This window comes from Daldinia loculata (assembly GCF_022478755.1).
Source record: "Daldinia loculata strain CBS 113971 unplaced genomic scaffold F4817scaffold_8, whole genome shotgun sequence".
NCBI lineage: Eukaryota > Fungi > Ascomycota > Sordariomycetes > Xylariales > Hypoxylaceae > Daldinia > Daldinia loculata.
The window spans coordinates 68,976-90,188 of NW_026054862.1; the positions used below are offsets into that span (position 1 = coordinate 68,976).

The 21,213-nt window shown below is 46.2% G+C and overlaps 4 protein-coding genes across 4 annotated transcripts; 2 read left to right on the plus strand and 2 right to left on the minus strand.

The window, feature by feature from the left end:
• Positions 1 to 781: 781 nt before the first annotated feature.
• On the minus strand, positions 782 to 3,459 carry F4817DRAFT_328208 (SAE2-domain-containing protein). Its single transcript, XM_049302132.1, has 2 exons — positions 3,232 to 3,459; positions 782 to 3,171 (listed from the first exon to the last, which is right to left on the minus strand). Exons 1-2 carry the CDS (start codon positions 3,320 to 3,322, stop codon positions 914 to 916), a joined length of 2,349 nt encoding a protein of 782 aa, XP_049161838.1. The 5' UTR covers positions 3,323 to 3,459; the 3' UTR covers positions 782 to 913.
• Positions 3,460 to 7,175: 3,716 nt separating this feature from the next.
• Positions 7,176 to 8,113, plus strand: F4817DRAFT_328220 (uncharacterized protein; the record flags this gene model as incomplete). The annotated part of the gene is made up of 3 exons (XM_049302133.1): positions 7,176 to 7,216; positions 7,278 to 7,437; positions 7,491 to 8,113. Coding segments are annotated over 3 exons (432 nt in total), but the record flags the coding sequence as incomplete, so codon positions are not given.
• A 362-nt stretch (positions 8,114 to 8,475) lies between these two features.
• F4817DRAFT_328227 (DDHD domain-containing protein) lies at positions 8,476 to 12,864 on the minus strand. The gene is made up of 6 exons (XM_049302134.1): positions 12,552 to 12,864; positions 12,098 to 12,476; positions 10,854 to 12,028; positions 10,562 to 10,794; positions 9,269 to 10,505; positions 8,476 to 9,151 (listed from the first exon to the last, which is right to left on the minus strand). The coding sequence occupies exons 2-6, from the start codon at positions 12,374 to 12,376 to the stop codon at positions 8,998 to 9,000; spliced, it is 3,078 nt and encodes a 1,025-aa protein (XP_049161840.1). The 5' UTR covers positions 12,377 to 12,476; positions 12,552 to 12,864; the 3' UTR covers positions 8,476 to 8,997.
• A 182-nt stretch (positions 12,865 to 13,046) lies between these two features.
• On the plus strand, positions 13,047 to 18,271 carry F4817DRAFT_328230 (beta and beta-prime subunits of DNA dependent RNA-polymerase). The gene is made up of 2 exons (XM_049302135.1): positions 13,047 to 13,568; positions 13,630 to 18,271. The coding sequence occupies exons 1-2, from the start codon at positions 13,359 to 13,361 to the stop codon at positions 17,878 to 17,880; spliced, it is 4,461 nt and encodes a 1,486-aa protein (XP_049161841.1). The 5' UTR covers positions 13,047 to 13,358; the 3' UTR covers positions 17,881 to 18,271.
• Positions 18,272 to 21,213: the final 2,942 nt, after the last annotated feature.

A 21,213-nucleotide genomic window follows, 5' to 3' on the forward strand; every position in this document is an offset into this window, starting at 1 on the left:
CTTGGGGGTGACGAAGCAGTGGCTATCCACTGCTTCTCACTGCTTCTGCGACGTAGACTGTCGCCAATATTCGAATTGCGATTCTGTTTGCGCGGAGACGACGAACGGGCAACCTTGTGGTTGTTGTTTGCTCGAAGGCTGCGAGCTGAATAGTTTAAGCGTCAAGTTGCGTCAAGTTGTGTTATCAACTCCGATCCACTTCCGCAGCCGAGAAGGACGATAGAAACGAGTGGCGCTGCCTCATAGGAGCCTTAAACGAGAAAGTGGATAATGGGTATGAGAAGGTACACTACGTGATGAGGAAAGACGACGTTCAAAGGCAGGTATAGAGCCCAGGAAATAAATTACGTATGGTACTGCCCGAATTGCCCTTCGCGCGTTGAAGAAGTTGTCAAGGTTGACCGGGGTTGTTGTGGTCAACCGAGCTAATAATTTGTGTTCTGACTTTTTCTCAAGTTTTCGGACCCTTTTGAGATTACCTCAAGCTAATAATAATCCTGCGCAAGCCCGGCTGACGGAGCGAACTTTCCCAGCCACGGGCACTAGCCACACTTCCATATTATAACTGCTCGATGTGTGTTGGTAAGGTACGTACCGGCCTTTGTGCCGCACCCGCTGTGATGATACCTCTCAACTTCAGTCAGTCTAAAGCTTGCTGTAACACACCACGTATGAGCGCTAACACAAAAAAAGCGCAGACGGCGTTAGCAGAAATACTTATTCTGCTAAAATGGGTTCCTATGCTTGCTTGTCGTAAACCTCTTTTTTTGATAAAGCCACAATGCTATGCTATGCTATGCTATGCTATGCTAATTTCTATGCTCGTAAATGTGTGCTCCATGCCAGCAACAAAATCAAATGCGCTATAGGGTTGCCCCTAAATAATCTCTGAACTCTAACAGCAAATCAGATATTATTCGTCTCTAAAAACCCATTTTCCGCCAGGTCGCATAGCCTCGCGATATCTTTCATCAATTATTCGACGTGTCGCCTTCGCCGCTTCTTCTCTATCACGTTGTTCCTCCTGGGTGCTCGGGAAATCCGCCCGCCAGAAACCTACTGGGGATGCGGCACGATGGAATCTATGGCGATGTTTGCCATGCTCATTAGCAAGCTCTCGCGTCTTAGCCTCAAGCCATACGTCTTCCTTCTCGGCTTTAGTCATGGTCGACAATTTCCAAGCTTCATCACCCATATGTTTTTCTAACAAAATCTGAAAGTCTACCGGCCCTGTCTGATCACGCTTGGCCCGTGCTTGTAGCCGAAACGTCTGGCCGCAGCATCCCTCCTGGACACATCCTTCTAGGTTAGCTCGTTCATTCTTATTTCGAACAACGTCAGTGAAGGCATAGTCATAGCCTTCATTAGAATTCGGGTTAATTTTGAAGTCAGCGATACTAAGTTCAGACTTGGGCCGCTCTCGCAAAGGCCGGGTACTGCCGGTCGTACTGCCTTTTTCTCTGTTGTCAGATGGTCGCTTCGCGTTCGTATTTTCGAGAGTTCGTTTGCCACGTGATGCTTCTGGAGTATCGTAAGATTGAGGCAGCTTAGATGTCTTCCTCAGATCGTTCTTGCTAAAAGGCAGCTCACGTATCTGCGGAGCTTGAAACTCGAATTGCCTCGATATACGCGCACAGTCTGACTGCACAATAGGTGATGGGTTAGTAGCCTCATGGCCTGGCGAAGGAGTATTGAGAAGAGCTTGAAGACCCATTTTTGGTCTCTTCTTAATAGTCCCCGGGGTTTTGTTTTGGGCGTCATCATCTACGAGATTGGCTGGACTGGTTCTTATAGAAGACGGACCCTTTTGCTTTGTCAAGTAGTTCCCTCCTAGTTTCTGTTGACCCGCTGCAATAGGGCCAAAAAGTCCGGATCGTGACGCCAATACATCATTACCAACATGTGCGTAATCAAGGTTCTCATTCGATAGAAACTGAAGAGCCCTCTTGCTTGTCGTATTGCGTACCGGAGGGTCTTCTAACCTGCTTAGCCGGTTATTGCTAGCGTGCGACCCAGGAACTCCGACAGAGCCCGAATCGGACACGTCTTCGAGTTCAAGACTTGTCCTATTACGCTTCCTTGGTGTGACCACTCTACCCCCCTCAGCATCAAAATCAATGCTCTCGTGTGGCATAAAGTGCTGGCGTTCATCCATAATCAGCGGATCGGAACTATCTTCTGTCTTGACCTTGGAGACATTTTCGGTCTGACCATCATCGTGTTTCCTCTTGCGTACACAGCGCTCCGATATTATAACTGGGGGGTCAGAAGAGGGCTCGGTCTTAATGAGCACCTCCCTCGGATTAGTATCTCGGTGCTGCGGGAAAGGTGGCAATGTATATGATTCGCCATCCACGGTACTGACGCAACTTTCCGAGCCAGTTGTGATATTTTTCTCCGGACTAATCTGTGACGCCGTCCTTATTCGCATCGGTTCTAGTGGGGATACTCTCCTAGGAGAATCGCTTCCATTTTCGTCAACATTGGTGGGCGGCCATATCAGCGGGGTTTCCTTCAACAAGGGATCGGGCCTCGTAGACCTAGGCTGGCCAGGAACGTCGGAATCAATAGATTCGCGAGCAGCCACTTGATCTTTATTCGTAGGTGGAACAGGTGTGTCTGACGAAAAGCTTCCATCCAGCGGACCAGATGCTGCTGCTGCCGCCGCGTCCAGCTTGGCTTCCAACTTTTTTATTATCCGACTACGCTTCTTGCACAGTTCATCCAACTGATTTGCATGATCCATCCACTGATTGTAGGCTTTCGTCTTATCTCGAAGTCGCTGATTCAACTTCACATGAGCATCCTCAAGCTCCAAATATTTCTCGTGCAGTTTCGTGTAGTTCCCGTTCAGTTTAAGATACTCCTCCTTGAGCGCAGTGCCGCCCAGTCCATCAATGTTAAGATTGCCTAATTTAGTAGCTGGCTTAAGATTCGAAACTTGGTTCACAGACTTAGGCGTAAGAGGGGATCGGCCATTCCTAGCGTCATCGCGGGTTTTAGATTGGTCTATAGACAAGATGCTGGCATGACTGCTGTTTTTAAGGGTTTGAAGTTCTCTCTTTAGAGCGAGGTTCTCTTCCTTAAATTGATCTGCATCAGAGACCCTGGCCCTTAAGTTTTCGAGCTCAGCAGAAAGCTGAGCGTTTTCGTCTCTATACGATTTAAGCCCTATTTCCCAACTTAGTATTTTTCGTAAAAATAGAGGTGTGTATTCATTTTTATACACACCTTCGTCAAGCTCATTATCAATTCTATTACAGACTCCAGTTAAAGCATCGAACAGGGCAGGTCTACCCACATCCTTGAACCAGTTCTCCATCTGGGAATAAATTGACCCGCGCTGTCTATTTTAGCTATAAGTAAACATAGCTCATCAATGCTTCGTCGTGGATGTTTGATTAATTGACTTTAGGGTTTAGGTGTTTTAAGCAATGGACGTTTTGGTAAGGACGAAGGTACTACTTAAGGTAATGACGCGTGTTGGAACAGTGATACGCGCCCAGAGGCACTTTCCGCCCCATTAGGAAAATGTGGTCTGTGCGTTACTAAGCTGCCTAATCCTGCTAGGCCCTACTTGCCTCTGCAAAAGAACAATTGGAACCTAACCCCGAAGGGATTGATGTGAATTTCTTCATTAGGAATATGTATTGATTTCTGCAACCCAATTAGGTCTCCAATCACGTACTTAGATGCGACATCAGAACCAGAGTATCGAAGGAATGATTTCATAGTTTCTTTCACGTGTTTACATGCCTATGTATATGTACTGTACTAAGAGGTTACTTGTGATGGTGGCCCAGGTATTGAAGTATCTACTAATAACCAATAGATGTGCAAAATCCATGTTATATGCAACTTGCAAACGGGGGTGGTTTTCCGACTGTGGATGGAATAGGTAGGGCTGCATATGATCCTCCATCCCGCATAGCGCACGAATTCTATTCACCGTATTAAAACGCAGCCCATATAACATGAATAGCTCGTCACCAGACTAGAGCCACTTACGTTGACTACCTGATTTGATATCCGTTAGTTCAGACCAATTATTTCCTATGTTGGTTCTCGGAGAGTCGTGTTCCGGGACGGCAGAATCTTCAACTCTGATATAATATATCTAGGTAATTGCTGTGGTAATAAAAAAGCACCAGTCAAACAATAATAGAATTTAATATTCACGATTTACGAGTACAGTGTATATAGTTGGCTGAGATGATAGCTCTAGATAAGCGTGAGTTTGTTCAAGTACGAAGGTAAAAGTGGGCATATTTACACATATTCCGTGAGCCTCGTCAAAATGTATGCCTCTTCTCTAAAGGTGGTGCTCAGAGGTCTTGCCAAAATCTCCAGCCGTTTATACAGATGAGAAACAAATATTTAACTTAGAGGCTACCCAAGTATAATATTCGGTTTAATAATAGAAGTTTACAACGAAGGGATATTTATCTTGAGCGATGGGCTAATCCGAGAGGAGTCTAAATGAGAATTCGTAATATGACTACAGTATGAGAAATAATCGAAGCTTACTTATTCATTGCTACACGGTGCCCAGTAGATTTATATATTCATATCATAGTGCGAGTAAGAAGTAGGAACATATAAATTTGCCATGTGAAAAACTACAGACCCAACTTCGACAAGATCGTTGGCATATATCAAATACAAATTACCCCTGGAATAGTTTTCCCAGCACCTTATCAGCTGTGCTCATTGGTACCAAATATCAAATTCGAGACACGGGCATTCTATGAGCCGGGAAATTTGAACCTCGAGTGTTTGTGATAAAAGTAATATGCCCGAGTTTACGAGGGGTTATTGTGTCGAATTTTTTCCATGGCCTAAATAGGAAAGTAACTCAATGGGCAGTATATGGCCGGTGCGCAATTATGTAAACTCGGGCATATTGTGCAGCCCGCAGGGCTGCCTCCAGTTAGATTAAATAGGACTATGAGACACCGTATTAATAGAAAAAGAAGCCTTATTATTAAACATGTTATATTGCTTATTTTTCATATATCTAGGAGTCTAGGAGTTCAGAGGTAGGTGGTCAGTTTAGCGATTAGGCTACATGTGGTCAGTCGAAAGGACCTAGATCGACAAGATATATGACCTTGTTTGCCATTATCTTTATCATATATGAATGTCTAGATACACTAGCGATATAGTACTTGTACTGTACAAAAATGGCGGTAAAACATCGCACGTGCCGTTTAGGCGCTAAAATGGGCAGAATAGCCAGCCGACGTCCTAATTTCTAAATAGAAATTTGGCGAAGCCCACAAAAATTTTTATGGTTAGCAATCAACCGCTATTGCGCTATTACGTCCACAAGAATTTCAACAGCGATTAGGACGTTGTATCGTTCTCCTTCTGCGAAATCGATAATAAGATTCTTTCCCTCGTCCAAACTTCAACTCTAAATTTCAACGCACTCCTCCCTTTGGTATACATACCATCATTGAAGTTACCTTGTAAGTACCTATACCTCTCTGCATGTACAAATATGTGTGGCATCTTAAGTACTTAGGGTACTTATTCGTGTACCTGCCGCTTAGCATCTCGCCCCCTTCTGTATTGCCGCTGCCTTGAAAATCTCTGTTTTCAGGCCGTTGGCTTCGACCTTAGACGTTCATCACCCCACCATCCAACTCCTTCCACAGGCTAACTAACCGATCATCCTTCCGTCAACATACTTTTTTTCCCTCTCTCGTTGTCCTTCCTACCACACGATAAAAAAAATTTATTCCCCATACACACACACACATCGTTCACCGTCTTCATATCGGTCCTCCCACTAACAACAATCTTGTCGAGGACCTAGTACGACACCAACATCTATTTCGTGGTCGCTGCTAGATTACGAACTCGAATTCAAGTCAACGGTAGTTCAACGCTGTTGCTTCATATCAAAGTTACGGTAAGCTTCAACTTCCTACTTACCTACATTAATGTCAAGTTCATTCGTTGGTGTTGGTGTTGGTGTTGGCGACTATGAACCCCTCCTTCGTGGTCCCTTCTGGTGCACTGAACATAACCCCGCTGCACGGGCGTACATATCAGTACGCGCCTCTCAGATATTATCGCCTAATCCCCACACTCATCACCTTGCATTCATGACGAATCGGTGTCCCTATCAGCCCTATATACGTCCATCCTACTTTGCGCTACGTCGTCTTTCTATATCTGTTACTTGCTACCAATCTCTTGGGTCTCTGGCGGCACCTACAAATGCTTCAAAGCTTCCAATGAAACTGTAACTTGGCAGCTTGAGGGGGTGGTGTTCGAACTGGTGGTATTGGCACTCAATCTATGTGGAGTGAAGACCGTTTGTCTGTGCCAGTCAATGGTTACATGGCATAATACTCCGTTTTCTAATGGGGTTTCACTCGCTAACACTATCTACGTTTTGACAGACTTCGATCATTCGCATCATCTTGAATCCACAAAGTCAAGATGGATTTCCAAGGTTCCACTCGTACCTGCTACACTTGTAAGTCATTACATTACCTATTTTTAACAATTGTCTACTTCCTCGTGTGATTCTGGTAACCCTATATCTTCACTTATAACTACTGTATTGATGTTATTGTATGATATTTATTTATCAAGCAATTGTCAAAATGTATTAAATGTGCCCCCGTTAATTTTCCTGATTTCGAGTATACCAACATTAAAAAATCTTTTGGTTGTGTGTTACTAGTCAAAATACTTCATCCTTTCTCTAATCCACGTCTATCTTGTTTTAATTTCGTGGGCGAGGCATCATCTAACATCACTTCACGCAGGCGGTCAGCCTGGACATCAGGTATGTCTCACAAAAGGAGCTTATTGAGCTGCGAGACGGTTTATCTGTACGATTATTTATTTACTGACAAACTTTCAGACCCGAGAATGCCCTAACCGTGGTCCGCCCAAGTGGTAAGAAATATTCCCACCTCTAGTTTGATGGATGTTTTATAATAACATTTTCGCAGTTACAACTGTGGCGGCGAAGGCCACTTTAGTAAGCTTAGCGCCTTCCCAATTCCAACTGAACAGCGTTTAACAGAAGATGATTTTAGGTCGCGATTGCCCTGATGGTCCTAAGGACACCAAGTCATGCTACCGCTGCGGTTTGACGGGTCACATAAGCCGTGACTGCCCTCAGAGCGGCGCTCCGGCTGGCGGCCCCCAAGGTGGTGGTGGTGGTGGTGGTGGTTCCCAGGAGTGCTACAAGGCAAGTTCTCACAATACTGCCTGTTTGGCTATTATCGTAAAACTAACTTTTCCGGTTATAGTGTGGTAAGCCTGGCCACATTGCCCGTAACTGCACTGAATCGTACGGCTCAGCCAGCTACGGAGGAGGTGGTGGTGGTGGCTTTGGCAGCGGCTATAACGGAGGCGGTGGCCAAGGTGGTAAGACCTGCTATTCTTGCGGTGGTTATGGCCACATGTCTCGTGAGTAAAGTTGAAATTATAAGGCATATGCTTTCATTCTAATCTAGCTATAGGCGAATGTGTCAATGGTAGCAAATGCTACAACTGCGGCGAGAATGGCCACTTCTCCCGTGACTGCACTAAACCCTCGACCGGCGGAGAGAAGATCTGCTACAAGTGCCAGCAGCCTGGACACGTCCAGTCTCAGTGCCCTAACTAAGCGGATTCACCATAAAGATACCTCGAGCTTTTTCTGCGACGCGATGACTTCATTACAAATTCAATTTCTTCTCGGCAAGTTATGAAGGTGGATGGCGACCGTGGCCTTTGGAAAGGTTGCCAGAGCAGTGGATGATTGGGAGGGTCAATCTCTATTAATCTTCGACAAACACCCTTTGTATATTCTCTTATGGGCACCCTTCGCGTAAGCGGGTGGGTTACTATGGCAGGTCGTGATTTGGTAAACTCGAGTAATCTCAATTGGTCGGAATTATGGCACAATGGAAAAAGGGGAAAAATCTGGCCTGGATCCGGAAAAGTTCTGTTGCGGAACACGGAGTCATGGTTTTGCTTTGCTAGGGACATTGCAGGGTTTCTCGTTCTGGTTGCGTTAGCACCATACAAATACACTTCTGCGCAGTGGTTGTTCCCAGTCTAGGAACACTGAATGCGAATGAATTTCATTAATTGCCTCTGACTTTGTCCGTCCGATTGAATATTTGTGTTTCTGACTCGTTAGCATTAAAACTACTTCGCTAATTGCACGCTGGTGTCCTGTAGGGTACCGAGGCCACACTGTTGTGGCCTCCTGCCCCTGAGGTTATCGTAAGATGAGGTTGTCGGAATCACGTTATTTAGACGGCGTTGAGAGTGATACTTCCTTCTTATAATGGAATTGTAATGTCGTAGGTCGTTCTGATTGTGATAAGTTTTCGACAAGAACGGTATTGAGAGCCTGGATTCATTTGTCGTAGTCGTTTTCCTGCATTATAAGAGGCAGGCCTAATCGCGAGACAGTCACTTACAATATAAGTACCCGGAAGACGTCGTTATCGTCACAGTTGTAGGCCGCGAGCCTAACTCTTATCATGCTATTTAAAATGGTATCTAGGTATCTATCGACATACATATCTACGCCCATCCAATCAATCCATCCGGCGCCAACTCCGTCTTCTAGAAAAGGGAAAGAGGGGAAATTCGAAAGGTGTATGGGCTGAGTCTAGCATTCTCCATCGATGTAGACTATGATTCAGAGTATCTTATCCTATGCCTAGGTCTGCGCTTGGTATGAATATATGCGGCGTCGAGGTGCCTGCGTGTCCCTTGATTGCGGTCCGCGTTGTGGGAGGGCATGTGTTTGTCATGTGCTATATACTATGATGCGGCGCGAAGGCAAGTAGTATTTTCCTAGGCATTGCCACAGGAGCTAAGCTAATAGCGAAATATATCCATTCTTCATGTGATATAATTGAGTGGCGCTTGGGATTCGTAATAGGCCACGGCATGTGAAATGCCGTACGTCGACCGGACGTGTATTCGAACGTAACAAATCCGTAACAACAGAAGAACAGGCCGTCTTATTTAAATGCGAAGAAGGGCTTGGTCTCCTTTTTGCTTCTCGTCTTCTTTCTTTCGGGATAAGAGCTGCGAGATGATGAAATGACTGACGTCTTCGTCCTGCCAGTAGCTCATGTGCGAGGCGATAGTGTTAATGGGGTTGAAGTCAAGCGCGCTCCTAGGTAGTTCAGTAACTTGTTAGCAATTGCCGATTATCTTCCTAATTCCGAATTTGAGGCTGCTCCCCCTTTACTATAGGGACGAAAAGAGTAGGAAAGAGGCATTTTGGACTTACTCCTGGATGCTGTAATCAACCCTGCAATTTCGGTTCAGGGCGCGCACTTTCGCTTCCTCCCTGCGCAGCTTCTGCGCTTTTCGCTCCTCGGCCGCCCACGCCTCACCAAGCTCTTGGCCCTCCTCGGCGCGACTGGCGCTGTTCTTATGCTCCTCGATGCGCTTCTTCTGGAACCGGGCGTAGAGCGTCTCGAGATCATCGTCGATGAGCGTTGCGTCGTAGCTAGAATTACCCCCTGGCCCGTTGGATGAGTTCTGGCGGGCCAGCGCCCTCTTCCGCGCGTCAGTCTTTTCGGACTGCGCATTGGTATCAGAGATCACGCTGCCGGAAACGATATTCGTACCGGCTCCGGGAGGTATTGTTTGCGAAGGATTATTATTGCTGTTCGCGGCGTTAAAGTTTGCAACGTCTTCGTTGCTTAGTCCAAGGCTGCGGTTAAGGATGCTGCTGGCGATGCCGGCGCTGAAACTAGACCAGAGCCCGCTGACGCTCTGGCCTACTTTGACGCCGAGGCCTGATAATCCTTGTGGGGCTACGGCACCGAAGATGCCCTTTTTGGTATAGGGTAAGAGTTGGGGTTTGAGGGATGACATGGCTGGTGAGATTAGCGGCTCTAGGCGGTAAGAAATCGGATCAGAAGGATGGAAGATGTTGAACAATTGTCCTGCTTTTGGCGATGATACCGAGAATGGATGACCCGTAATGGCTGAAATGCGTTGATCTGACCCAATGGAAGAAGTGAGAAATGGGTCTTCTACATATTCTGGGTTGAGGGGACTTTCGGATGGGACAGCATTCGGTTTGCTCCTGGCTGCAATGGTACGTCCTTTGAGCATTTGGAAAAGTCCAATCGGCGAGCCGAGGCAGTAGAAGTCTTCTACTTCGAAGTCGAAGGCAAGGTCTCGATGATCTTGGGAGGGTTCAAACCGTTCATGAGAGGGCCAGAAGCGAAGGGAGGTACGGGGTGTCTCCGGTGGTTTTGGTCTCTCCTTCTGCCTACAGAGGATATCAAACATGATTGCCGAGCCTAATGAATGGCCGACGATGTGAACTTTGCCTTTGAAGTCGGGATTTCGCTCTATGAAGAGCTTATAAATCCTATTCGACTCCTTTAGGACTATCTCGGCAATTTGTTCTCGGTAGGCGCTCTGGTAGAGTAGAACGTCCAGAGCGAGGTCTGATATAAGAGAACGGGCAAATGCGACCCCCTCAATAGTAATATCTTCCAGAGAAGGATCTGGCGAGTTGTTAATTCATAGCTAGAGGGTTAAAGGTCTTGAGTAGGATACTTACATTCATCCTCTTCGTCTCCGATATCACCTAAGTCGGTCTCGCCTTTCTTTTCTCGCCGTTTGGGGAAATCCAGTAAATGTCTCCAGCAAACTGGGAGAACTTGGATTTTACAATTACCTGGTCCGTTATCATTCTCCTTATTAAGAGTTTTCAAGTCTGCTGAATGTGCATACACCGCCTTGATTGTTTTTCGTAACATGTTAACATCATGGACAAAATTGACGCTTTCCATCCTAGAAGTACGGATTAGTATTTGTGCTAGAATTCATTACGGTAGTATAGAAATACTTACCGAAGTCCTAGAAGCTGCCCGATCCCGTGGGTAACGAGAACAAGATGCTCGATGTCACGTCCTTGCGTTTCACCGTCCTGTCCATTATAGTCGTCCTGGATTTCTTGTTCCTCACGCTTTCGGATTTGCTCATCTTGCTTTTCTGGGTCATCAGAAGCTTCGATAAATGATGAAAACTGCCGCTTTAGGCGATTCTCTCGGCGCTGAGCCTCGGTTATAGTTTCGTCATCTTCTTTGTCTAGGTCTGAAGTATCCTCTGAACGTGTACTAGGCGGAGCAGATCTTCGCTTGATAGACTTCTCTTGCTTGTCGTCCACTTTCTCGGGGGGTAGAGTGGCGGTCGTGGGAGTAGGTGGTCTTTTCCCATCTTTTGTCTTTCCAGGCTCTGAGTAGCCACGCACAAGTTTTACGCCATTCATATAACCACCGCCAGCAAACCTCTGATATACCGTTGATGTTACCCAGGAAAAGACACTCTCCGAGGAAAGCCATGCAGTGTTTGAGTCCTGGTAAGTTGCTATACTGTTCATGTAAGTACCGAAGAGCCGGTAAGTCTGCGGTTGATGTTGCACTGGGAGCTGAGGAGACTTAAGTGAACTGTCAGTCTGCGACTTGGCGGTTGCCTTTAGGTTTTCCGAGGATGGTTTAGGGGTGACATCCTGCACTCCGGAGCTACTGCGGATGCTTGGTGCAGGATACGTCCATGGCTTGATTTTCAAGTAGCCTTCCTCGAGCTGAGCTGCTAGGTTCTCCTCGCAGGGTCGCAACGTGGACCCTTCTTGATAGAACCAAGTGCCACGGCGGACATCATAAATTGGACCTAACCAATATACCGGCGCCAACTCACGTTGTTCTATGTCAACATCGAATAAGAAGTCTTCATTAACCGGGACTCGTAGACCGCCTTGTTGCGGACTATTCTCCCCATCAATACTGGTATTATGTTCATCCTCTGACGACACAGCTCTCCTACGTTGAGAGCTTGAGCGAATTTGCTTGTTTTTCGAACCCTTGCCTCGTTCGTCCTCGAGCTCTTCCAAGAGTTTCTGGTAGGCATTTTCGATCGATCTGGAATCGTTCTTGGAGAATGCGACGAATTTCTTCGGTGGCGTTTGCTTGGCTGCGTCGTCTTCTTTCTTCTTCGTCTTTAGAAAGTTGGGTTTTCGTTTGGGGACCTGAGAATAAAACACAAGATGTCAGAAGACTGCGAGTAAGGTAGAGAACTGTTAAGATATGCTACTCACATCCACGGCATGAAACCACATAACATTCAACGGTGGACAGTCCAATGGATATCTTCTGAAACTCTGACCGTAAAGAGTGTTTGTGCTATGGTCCTCGGCTTTCCTAGTAGGTACCGGCTGACTCGTCTTCGGTGCGGCATCTTTCGGAGTCGGCGTAGTGCTTCGATTCGTAGTCCATGGGTTGATAGAATCTACGGCACTAGCTAGATACGACTTCTCTACCTTCTTGACCTCCTTCTTGTCGTTGGGCGCATTGACATCGCTACTTTCTGGGGGCATCTTACCGGAGCGGCCGGGGGGCCATCCGAAGATCCGCCTCTTAGACACGCTGGAGAGTCGACTGTTGACAGGTCGTAAGGGTAGACGGACACTTCTGAAACTTCGCGGGAGACAAATCAGCGAACCCGCCAACTTGACTAGCGGTTAAATAAAGTAATAAATAAGAAACTCGAACTCAAAAAGCCAAGTGTCAGATATGTTAAATCTATTATTAAGATCGGTCGTCTGGCCCGCTTATAACTCTTTAGATAGGGTCGGTAAGGTTGGGAATTATTGGGTCCGAGATGGGCAATTCGGTGAGAAAAGTAATATAATATACATAGAATAAAGCTTACTATTAGACCGTTAATAGACCGTTTGGGGAGTAGAGAATAAGATGTTGGTATTATCTGGTAGGTAGGAATGTAGGAATGTAGGAAATATTTACACGTGGGAACAAATGTATCACATGGTAATTGGACCTTGTTGTCCTTGTCAGCCTTAAATTGACACCTTAGTGCAGCATAACAACCCCTGCCTATGACGACCACATAAAGTTTAACAGCCTGTATGGAGGTACTGCACGCGCTGCATAAAAGTACCTGTAACCCCGCTATGAGGCTGTGAGGCTTTCCCACTAAGCCATAATTGCGAAGCTTACCCCACCCTTATCAAGTTATCAGTTCCGATAGGATGGTGGGGCACGAACTAGAATGACTCTAACCGCATCTCAGGTAGCCTGAGTTTTCGCGAAACTAAAATTTCCATTTCCATCGAATCGAGCTTCGTTTCTACACTTCAACGTGGCGGCAAGTGGTCTTTTTACTGTACCCTCCTCTTATCCTCCTTATCCTAACGATTTACTTCAACTACTGTATGGAATGAATCGTCTCCTACTCACAGCGATTGCGGCGCGCAACAAAATACCTGATTCCGACTGACCTTAAGACCCCTCTCGCGAAAGAGCTTTCTTGCGACGCGCCCGTCGTAAATACTACGGAAAATGGCTACCACCACTATCACCGCCTCGGCTGCGCCGGTCAAACACCAGGTCGTGGATAAACTTCCCAAGAAATTCAGGCAGATCAAGTTCGGCATCCAGTCTAATCAAGACATTGTCAATCAAGCTGTCATAGAAGTTTCCGATCGAACTATGTACGATATTGACAGGGGCAGAGAACCAACACAGAATGGTATACTTGACAAAAGACTGGTAAGTTACTATGATTAATGATGGTTTGCTTAGTATTAGTACTAATGTTAGTCTTTCCTAGGGGACGTCGAGCAAGACAGGTATATGCTCAACATGTGGCCTTCGTTTACAAGACTGCACTGGTCACTTTGGCCACATCCGACTACCTCTACCGGCCTTTCACATCGGTTATATCAAGTTTACGATAACGATCTTGCAGAATATATGCAAAGACTGCTCACGGGTGTTGTTAACGGAGCCAGAACGACGAATGTTTCTCAAGGAGTTGAGAAGACCTTTTATCGACAACATGCGACGAAGCGCTATATGCAAAAAGATCAATACGCAATGTAGAAAGACGAAGAATTGCCCATACTGTGGCGCGGTGAATGGTCAAATTAGAAAAGTTGGAGCTCTTAAAATTGTCCATGACAAGTTCGTTGCATACAATAAGTCAACGTCACAGAAGAAGCAGCCTCCGCCAAGTAAGATTGAGTTTGATAACTCCTTTCTGGAGGCTAAGAAACATGTCCACGACCTTGATAAGCATTTGAGGAAGGCTTTTGAGGATTTAAATCCCCTCAGGGTTCTGAATTTGTTTAAGCAGATCAGCCCTACCGATTGCGAGTTACTTGGACTTGATCCTTCAGAGGGACGGCCTGAAATGTTCTTATGGCAATATCTCCCTGCCCCTCCCGTGTGCATTCGACCATCCGTAGCCCAGGAGGGTGCGAGTAATGAAGACGACCTGACAACCCGTCTTGGAGACATAGTATGGGCATGTGGTCTCATCCGTGCTGCGCTGGAAAAGGGCACTGCTCTCCAGACCATCATGGAACAGTGGGAATATATGCAACTGCAAATTGCGGTATATGTAAACAGCGATGTTCCCGGTCTACAGAGTAGTGGTATGAAAACGACGAGGGGTGTATGCCAGCGTTTGAAAGGAAAGCAGGGTCGATTCCGTGGTAATCTGTCCGGAAAGCGTGTCGACTTCTCTGGTCGAACTGTCATCTCACCCGATCCAAACCTAGCTATTAATCAGGTTGCCGTACCCGAGCTCGTCGCCAAGAACCTCACATATCCCGAAAGAGTCAACCGCGCAAACATCAATAAACTAAAGCAATGCATACTAAACGGCCCTTACGTGTGGCCAGGAGCCCAGGCCATCCTAAAACAAGACGGTGACCAGGCATTCAAAGTGTCCTTAAGATTTGCAGACAAGGAATCAGCCGCCAGAGATTTGCGCGAAGGAGACATAGTTGAACGACATCTCGAGGACAATGATATTGTCCTGTTCAATCGACAGCCATCACTTCACAAACTTAGTATTATGAGCCATTTTGCCAAAGTTCGACCATGGAGAACCTTTCGCCTCAATGAATGTGTATGCGGACCATACAATGCCGATTTTGATGGAGACGAGATGAATCTCCATGTTCCCCAGACGGAAGAGGCTCGTGCTGAAGCCATGGAACTCATGGGTGTAAAGCACAATCTAGCGACGCCGAAGAATGGAGAGCCTATTATTGCAGCAACACAGGATTTCATTACAGCTGCATATCTGCTTAGTAGCAAAGATAATTTCTACGATCGCAGGACGTTTACCTATGTAGTGATGCAAATGATGGACGGTGTCACTCATCTCGACCTTCCCCCTCCAGCTATTTTTGCTCCTAAGCGACTTTGGACTGGAAAGCAAGTCTTCAGTATGCTTATGCGTCCGAACAAGGCCTCACCAGTTAAAGTCAACCTTGATGCCAAGTGCAAAGAATTCTCCGAGCCAGAGCCACTTCAGCCAGGCCAAAAGCCTCCGGCCCCGGATATGTGCCCGAACGATGGCTGGCTAGTTGTGAGAAATTCGGAAGTCATGTGCGGCAGGATGGACAAGTCCACTGTGGGGGCAGGCAAGAAGGAGTCTATTTTTTATGTCATTCTAAGAGATTTTGGTCCGGACGCAGCCGTAACGACGATGAATCGATTAGCCAAGCTCTGTGCGCGAGTGTTGACGAATCGTGGCTTCTCAATCGGTATCGGCGATGTTTACCCTACTGCATCTCTTACCGAACAGAAGCAAGCGCTCGTAGAGGATGCGTACCAACAGTCAGATGTCTTTATCGAGCAATTCAATGCGAATAAACTACAGAAAGCAGCAGGATGTAGTATGGAAGAAACATTAGAAAACAAGATTTCCGGCACCCTCAGCAAAGTTCGTCAAGCCGCGGGAGACTATTGTATCAAGACATTGAGTAAAAACAATGCTCCTTGGATTATGGCTTCGTCTGGATCGAAGGGCTCGGTTATCAACGTCGCTCAAATGGTTGCCGTTGTCGGACAGCAAATTATCGGTGGAAAACGTGTAGCTGATGGCTTCCAAGATCGAACCCTTCCACACTTCCATAAGAACACCCGCCAAGCCCCGGCAAAGGGGTTCGTTCGAAACAGCTTTTACACTGGTCTAGTGCCAACCGAATTCTTATTCCACGCTATTTCTGGAAGAGAAGGTCTGGTCGACACGGCCGTCAAAACTGCAGAAACCGGATATATGTCTCGTCGTTTAATGAAGTCGCTGGAAGATCTTTCAACTCAATATGATGATACCGTCAGAACCTCGGGCGGAGGTGTAGTACAATTCCAGTTCGGCGCAGACAAGCTCGATCCCGTCGACATGGAAGGTAAAGCTGTGCCAGTCAACTTCGCTCGAACTTGGTCCCATGCCGAAAATCTCACTTGGAAAAATTCCGATAAAGCGTTGTTACCTTTTGAGATCCTGGAGCTTTGCGACTCCATCCTCAAAAAGGAACGCGACCGCTATCAGAGACGAGGATTGTTACACGGAGAACCACTAGAATACAGAGACGACAGCGACTATGCTATTGACGAGCATGAGAGTGCTCGAAAGTTCCTCGACACCGTCTATGGGCATATGGAGGGTTTAGCGAAGAAGTTATCTAAATTCCGAGCAGCTGGAGGTCTCGAACCTATGCTTACCAAACCTAATGGATCATTAGCGACAATACACAAGAAGGAAAGGGGCGCAGTCTTCGCAGTTCCAAAACTAGCGTCGGAGAGGGTCGCAAAGGTCTCCGAACGCACGGTTAGAAAGTTCATTGCGCTATGCCTAGAGAAATATTCTAAAGCGCGTGTCGAACCGGGCCATGCAGTAGGAGCAGTGGGTGCTCAGTCAATCGGTGAGCCAGGAACGCAGATGACCCTGAAGACTTTCCATTTTGCTGGTGTTGCCGGAATGAGTATTACACAAGGTGTACCACGTATCAAGGAAATCATCAACGCCTCAAAGTTGATCAGCACGCCAGTTATCACCTGTCCCCTGCAAAACAATAGACAGATTGAGGTGGCACATCTTGTGAGAGCAAGAATTGAGAAGACATATATCGAGGATATTATTCGATACGTTGATGACGAATGGGGGCCACACAGGGCATTTATTACCCTTCATATCAACACTGAGGCCCTAGAAGGAATGCATCTTGGTATCGGCCTTGAGGACATTAAATGCGCCATTTACAAACAAAAGAAGCTGAAGATCCCAGATTCGGATATTGAAGTATTCGAACAAGATGCAACTATTGAGATAACCGTGAGACCCCCAGACGCTGATTCCTTGGCCAAACGAGCACCCAAAAGCAAAGCGGCGATCGCAGAGGCGGCAGCTGACTTGCTCGTTCGAGTGAGCCACCTCAAGCGTGTATTGCCGTCAGTTCCAATCTCTGGATATCCAGATGCTACCCGTGCAATCATCCAGACTGAAGAAGACAAGAAAGACAATAAAATCAACTACTATACCGTACTAGTCGAGGGTTATGGTCTCCGACAGTGCATAAATACTGAAGGTGTTATCGGTACCAAGGTCCGTACGAACAGCATTCTTGAATGTCGGGACGTCCTTGGCATCGAAGCAGCACGAAGTACCATCGCCGCAGAAATCTCGAGTGTCATGGGCGATATGGACATCGATCCGCGACATATGGAGCTGTTAGCCGACGTCATGACGTATAAGGGTGAGGTTCTTGGTATTACTCGGTTCGGTCTATCCAAGATGCGAGACAGCGTATTGCAACTAGCATCATTTGAGAAGACGGCAGACCACCTGTTCGATGCCGCGGCTGGAATGAAGGCAGATCGTATCGAGGGCGTGAGTGAGAAGATCATCATGGGACAGACTATGTCAGTTGGTACAGGCGCGTTCCAAATGGTACGGTACCTAGGCCACAGAGATGAGCATTTTAAGCAACTACCAACTGCTTTCGAAGATGCCTGGACGGATGAGCAGGATCTGTATCGCAAAGTTAAGAAGCGGACCAAGATATAGTTGACAGGTTTTGAAGGGAAGTTCTTAGGTTCTACATCTGTTCGGGCGTTGGCATTGTTAATTTGAAATAAGTTCGAGGGCAATTTGTAAAGTACTCATAGGACTAGCTATGATTGAAGTAATGAATACATAATGCCTATGGTGTATAGGTAGGTAGTTAGGTATTTACTTACCTAGAGGCAGTCTTCTTTAATATAGAGCCAACAAGAAATGACGCAAGATGGAGTACCATTTTTCGTAAAACAATCTCTTTACGTCAAAGAATTTACGCCTAGTGTTAGGTAAGGGTTGTTCAAGCATTTAAGGGGTGAAATCGAGGTTTCGAGACATTACTACTACACATGCTGTCTCGTTATATCATGGTCAATTATGGCCAAAACCTTTGTCTGATACAAAAGAGAAATGAATAAAATTTTATATCTATTCTTCTTGGGAGCGTGTGTTTCAGTCTAGTGATGCGTTAAGTACGAGGTGTCTAGCAATAACATGACCTATGTGACCAACCTATCTTGTGGTTTTACTTTGTAGGTTATTTTATTTATATACTGATGCTTGTAGCTAGTATTTGTAGAATATAGAGTAGTGGGTGCTGATATTTGGAATACCTAACTGAGTAATCTTTAGGAAGTTAAGGACCGATACTATAGCACGGTTCTCATTCTTGCGATTTATTTGCGCCGTCTTCCTCCCACTAGTCAGAAAGAAGCTTAAGCTATCAAGACCTGTATTTTTGTAAAGGCGTCTTTTATGTTGTAGTGTATAAAGGATAAAAGATCCGCAGCACGTGAGTCTAATATTCTATTATCTTGCTAACGTTTGCACCTGTCAGGGTATAAGGGGGTTAGGGGTAGCTACAGGGGTCTATCTACTATATAAGGGGCGCGCAGCGCCCTCGTAAGAGGATAGAAGGCCAAGCGTTACTAGTTCAATACCTACTATCTATCCTGACATTCACTCTGTGTATGACAACCATCAAAGGGTATCTCTGACAGCACCACGTGTTGGGAGGGATAACTCGAGTGGTGGCTTGCAGCCTTCCTCCCATAGCTTCCATTTGATAGTTGTATTTGCCCGGTGATCGCCAACGAGGGGTGCTAGAGCGACATCCTATGACCCTATATGAGTCTACTCGGGTTGCCTATAATCTAGGGACCAGGAGCTTGGTATATATCCTATCAAGGATAGGGAAGCTCGTAGTGCTCGGTCCTTACCCCCTCTTTAGGCTAATCAAGCTTAGTATAGGTGCGGCGACAACAGGTGGTCGAGCCGTTATGATAGTTCTGTAGGGCCTTTGTCGTCGTCCATAGGGCCTTTGTCGTCGTCCATAGGGCTCTCTGTTCGGATTTCGGCAAGTCCAGGTGTAGACGTCTGCTTCCAGCTATGTGCCATCCCAATCCTAAGCTGTTGTATCCTTCTTATCAAATTGAAGTGTGTTAGAGTCCATAATTAATTACATTCCACCTGTGATTAGGCACTAGGTTAATCGAGTCTTTTGGTCCTTGGTGTATGGCCTTAGCTATGCTTGTTCAAGTGTCATCTCTCGTTGGCGAGTTAACTCCTTCAGTGCCCTAGTGACACCTTGCAAGAGCTCCATCAGACAGTCTGAGGCAGCTAAGCCTTCTTATCGCTCACTCTTAGGTCCATTGTTCATCTCTTGTCCGTACGTATCCAAGTCTACCCCATGTAACCCCGGCGCTATAGTAGTTGAAGATTCGGTAGTCATCGTCGTGTGGCCTTCGGTATGTAAAGGACGAGTTCGCGCAACCTATATCCAATTTTCCCTCTCTTCCTATCTGCTCCTTCTCAAGTCTTGAAACTATTGTCGGCGCTTTAGAAATATGTCGTAAAATCTCTCTGAATAAAACACGGTAGTGTTGTATCGCAGCTTGTTGTAGTCGGCCCCGGGTTCTTTCTCTTAGCCATCAAATATCCTCTTCCACAAAAGGCAAACCCCTTTTTAATCTTCTCATGTATCTTTATAATGCGTCCATAGTTCATAACTGTTTATTCTTCTTCCCATCGCCGTCGGTGGTTCCTATTATCCACTCTTTCTCAACCAGTCCGGTCACCGCCCCCCTCCCACGGAGTCCGAAATGGTGGCATGAAGCTCCGGCTTGTGATACGTGCGTCCTCGGGGCATGCGTATAGTCGAATCAGTATAGTAGTGTACAACGGAGGGATCCAAATCTACCGGATATCCTCGTATAGATATATCCGTGAGAAAGTTCGTTCGGCTCGAGATAATCACTCCTCTCCGTCATATGATAACTCATAAGTTAGTCGGACGAGAACGCGCGGCTATGTCGCTTGCCGCAGCATTATTTGGATGTTTTACACTGCAGACAGTAGAAATACGGAGCACATATACTCACCGCAAGTGTCTCGGTGCCGATAGGGGCAGGCATTCAAGGCTCTGCCGTCTCTCGAACAAGGCAGGATTTTCCCCTGCTACTTACGCCCACTTGCTTCCGCGAGCCGTCATATTGCAGAAAGCCTGCATATGAGAAGGGTCATACGTAAACAGTGAGTACGCGTTCTAGATTGGGAAAAAATGTGCTTGTCTTTGGATCTATAGAACATCTCGTATAGACGAACCCGCCAGCCCCGATGAGGTATCTTACTTGACCCAAACAAATTGCTCCTTTTCCAAGCCCAGTACAAGCCCATAATAAACATGGCAGCATGTGTATTCTGGTTTAATTCAAGCTACGTGGATGTCTTATAATGTGCATGGCTGCGTACGACGTATTCTATTGTTTTAGGCTGCCACCCGTATGCTTTAGAGACTGTTACTGGTCGATAGCAAAGAGCGACTATATTTAGTCTTCGTAGCAGGTTTAGAAACGCGGGGTTCTGCTCGTCTTCTTATTTAATAGAAGACATGCCCCTTAAATTCTAGTTCCCAAGAAACTTTAGTTTCTTTCCAAGTAATTATCATATTAAGAAATGCTATAGTAAACCGGGCACCACAACTGTCTTTACGCTGCTAAGCAACAATTATTTTGATTAATAATTAATGTAGATATGAAATATGGGCCAGTCACATAAGACATTTGGAATTCCGCAAATAACTGCGGCATCTCTATACTTCTACCTATTCCTGCTCGTTAGCAACGCCAACAAACGTCAGCATGCCCCCTATTTGCCGCTAGCCTCTACTGACTCAGAACCATATATCGGGCATATAAAATGCGATTCCCGCCTGCATTAATAGTGCTTAGGTGAAGTAATCCAGTCCACCTCCCGTCGGTTCTGTATATGTGATAGAGTCAGAAGTAATGTGACAGGTAAGCAGCACGCAACCTCCATATGATTACGTATGCTTATTATGCA

Excerpts from the sequence above, each read along its gene's own strand:
- F4817DRAFT_328208 (XM_049302132.1), bottom strand. The coding sequence starts at position 3,322 with ATGGAGAACTGGTTCAAGGATGTGGGTAGACCTGCCCTGTTCGATGCT. Across the intron at positions 3,172-3,231 it reads TGATAATGAGCTTGACGAAG|GGCTTAAATCGTATAGAGAC; the intron begins GTGTGTATAAAA and ends GTTGGGAAATAG.
- F4817DRAFT_328227 (XM_049302134.1), bottom strand. The coding sequence starts at position 12,376 with ATGCCCCCAGAAAGTAGCGATGTCAATGCGCCCAACGACAAGAAGGAG. Across the intron at positions 12,029-12,097 it reads TGTGGTTTCATGCCGTGGAT|GTCCCCAAACGAAAACCCAA; the intron begins GTGAGTAGCATA and ends TTTTATTCTCAG. Across the intron at positions 10,795-10,853 it reads GGGCAGCTTCTAGGACTTCG|GATGGAAAGCGTCAATTTTG; the intron begins GTAAGTATTTCT and ends CCGTACTTCTAG.
- F4817DRAFT_328230 (XM_049302135.1), top strand. The coding sequence starts at position 13,359 with ATGGCTACCACCACTATCACCGCCTCGGCTGCGCCGGTCAAACACCAG. Across the intron at positions 13,569-13,629 it reads GTATACTTGACAAAAGACTG|GGGACGTCGAGCAAGACAGG; the intron begins GTAAGTTACTAT and ends AGTCTTTCCTAG.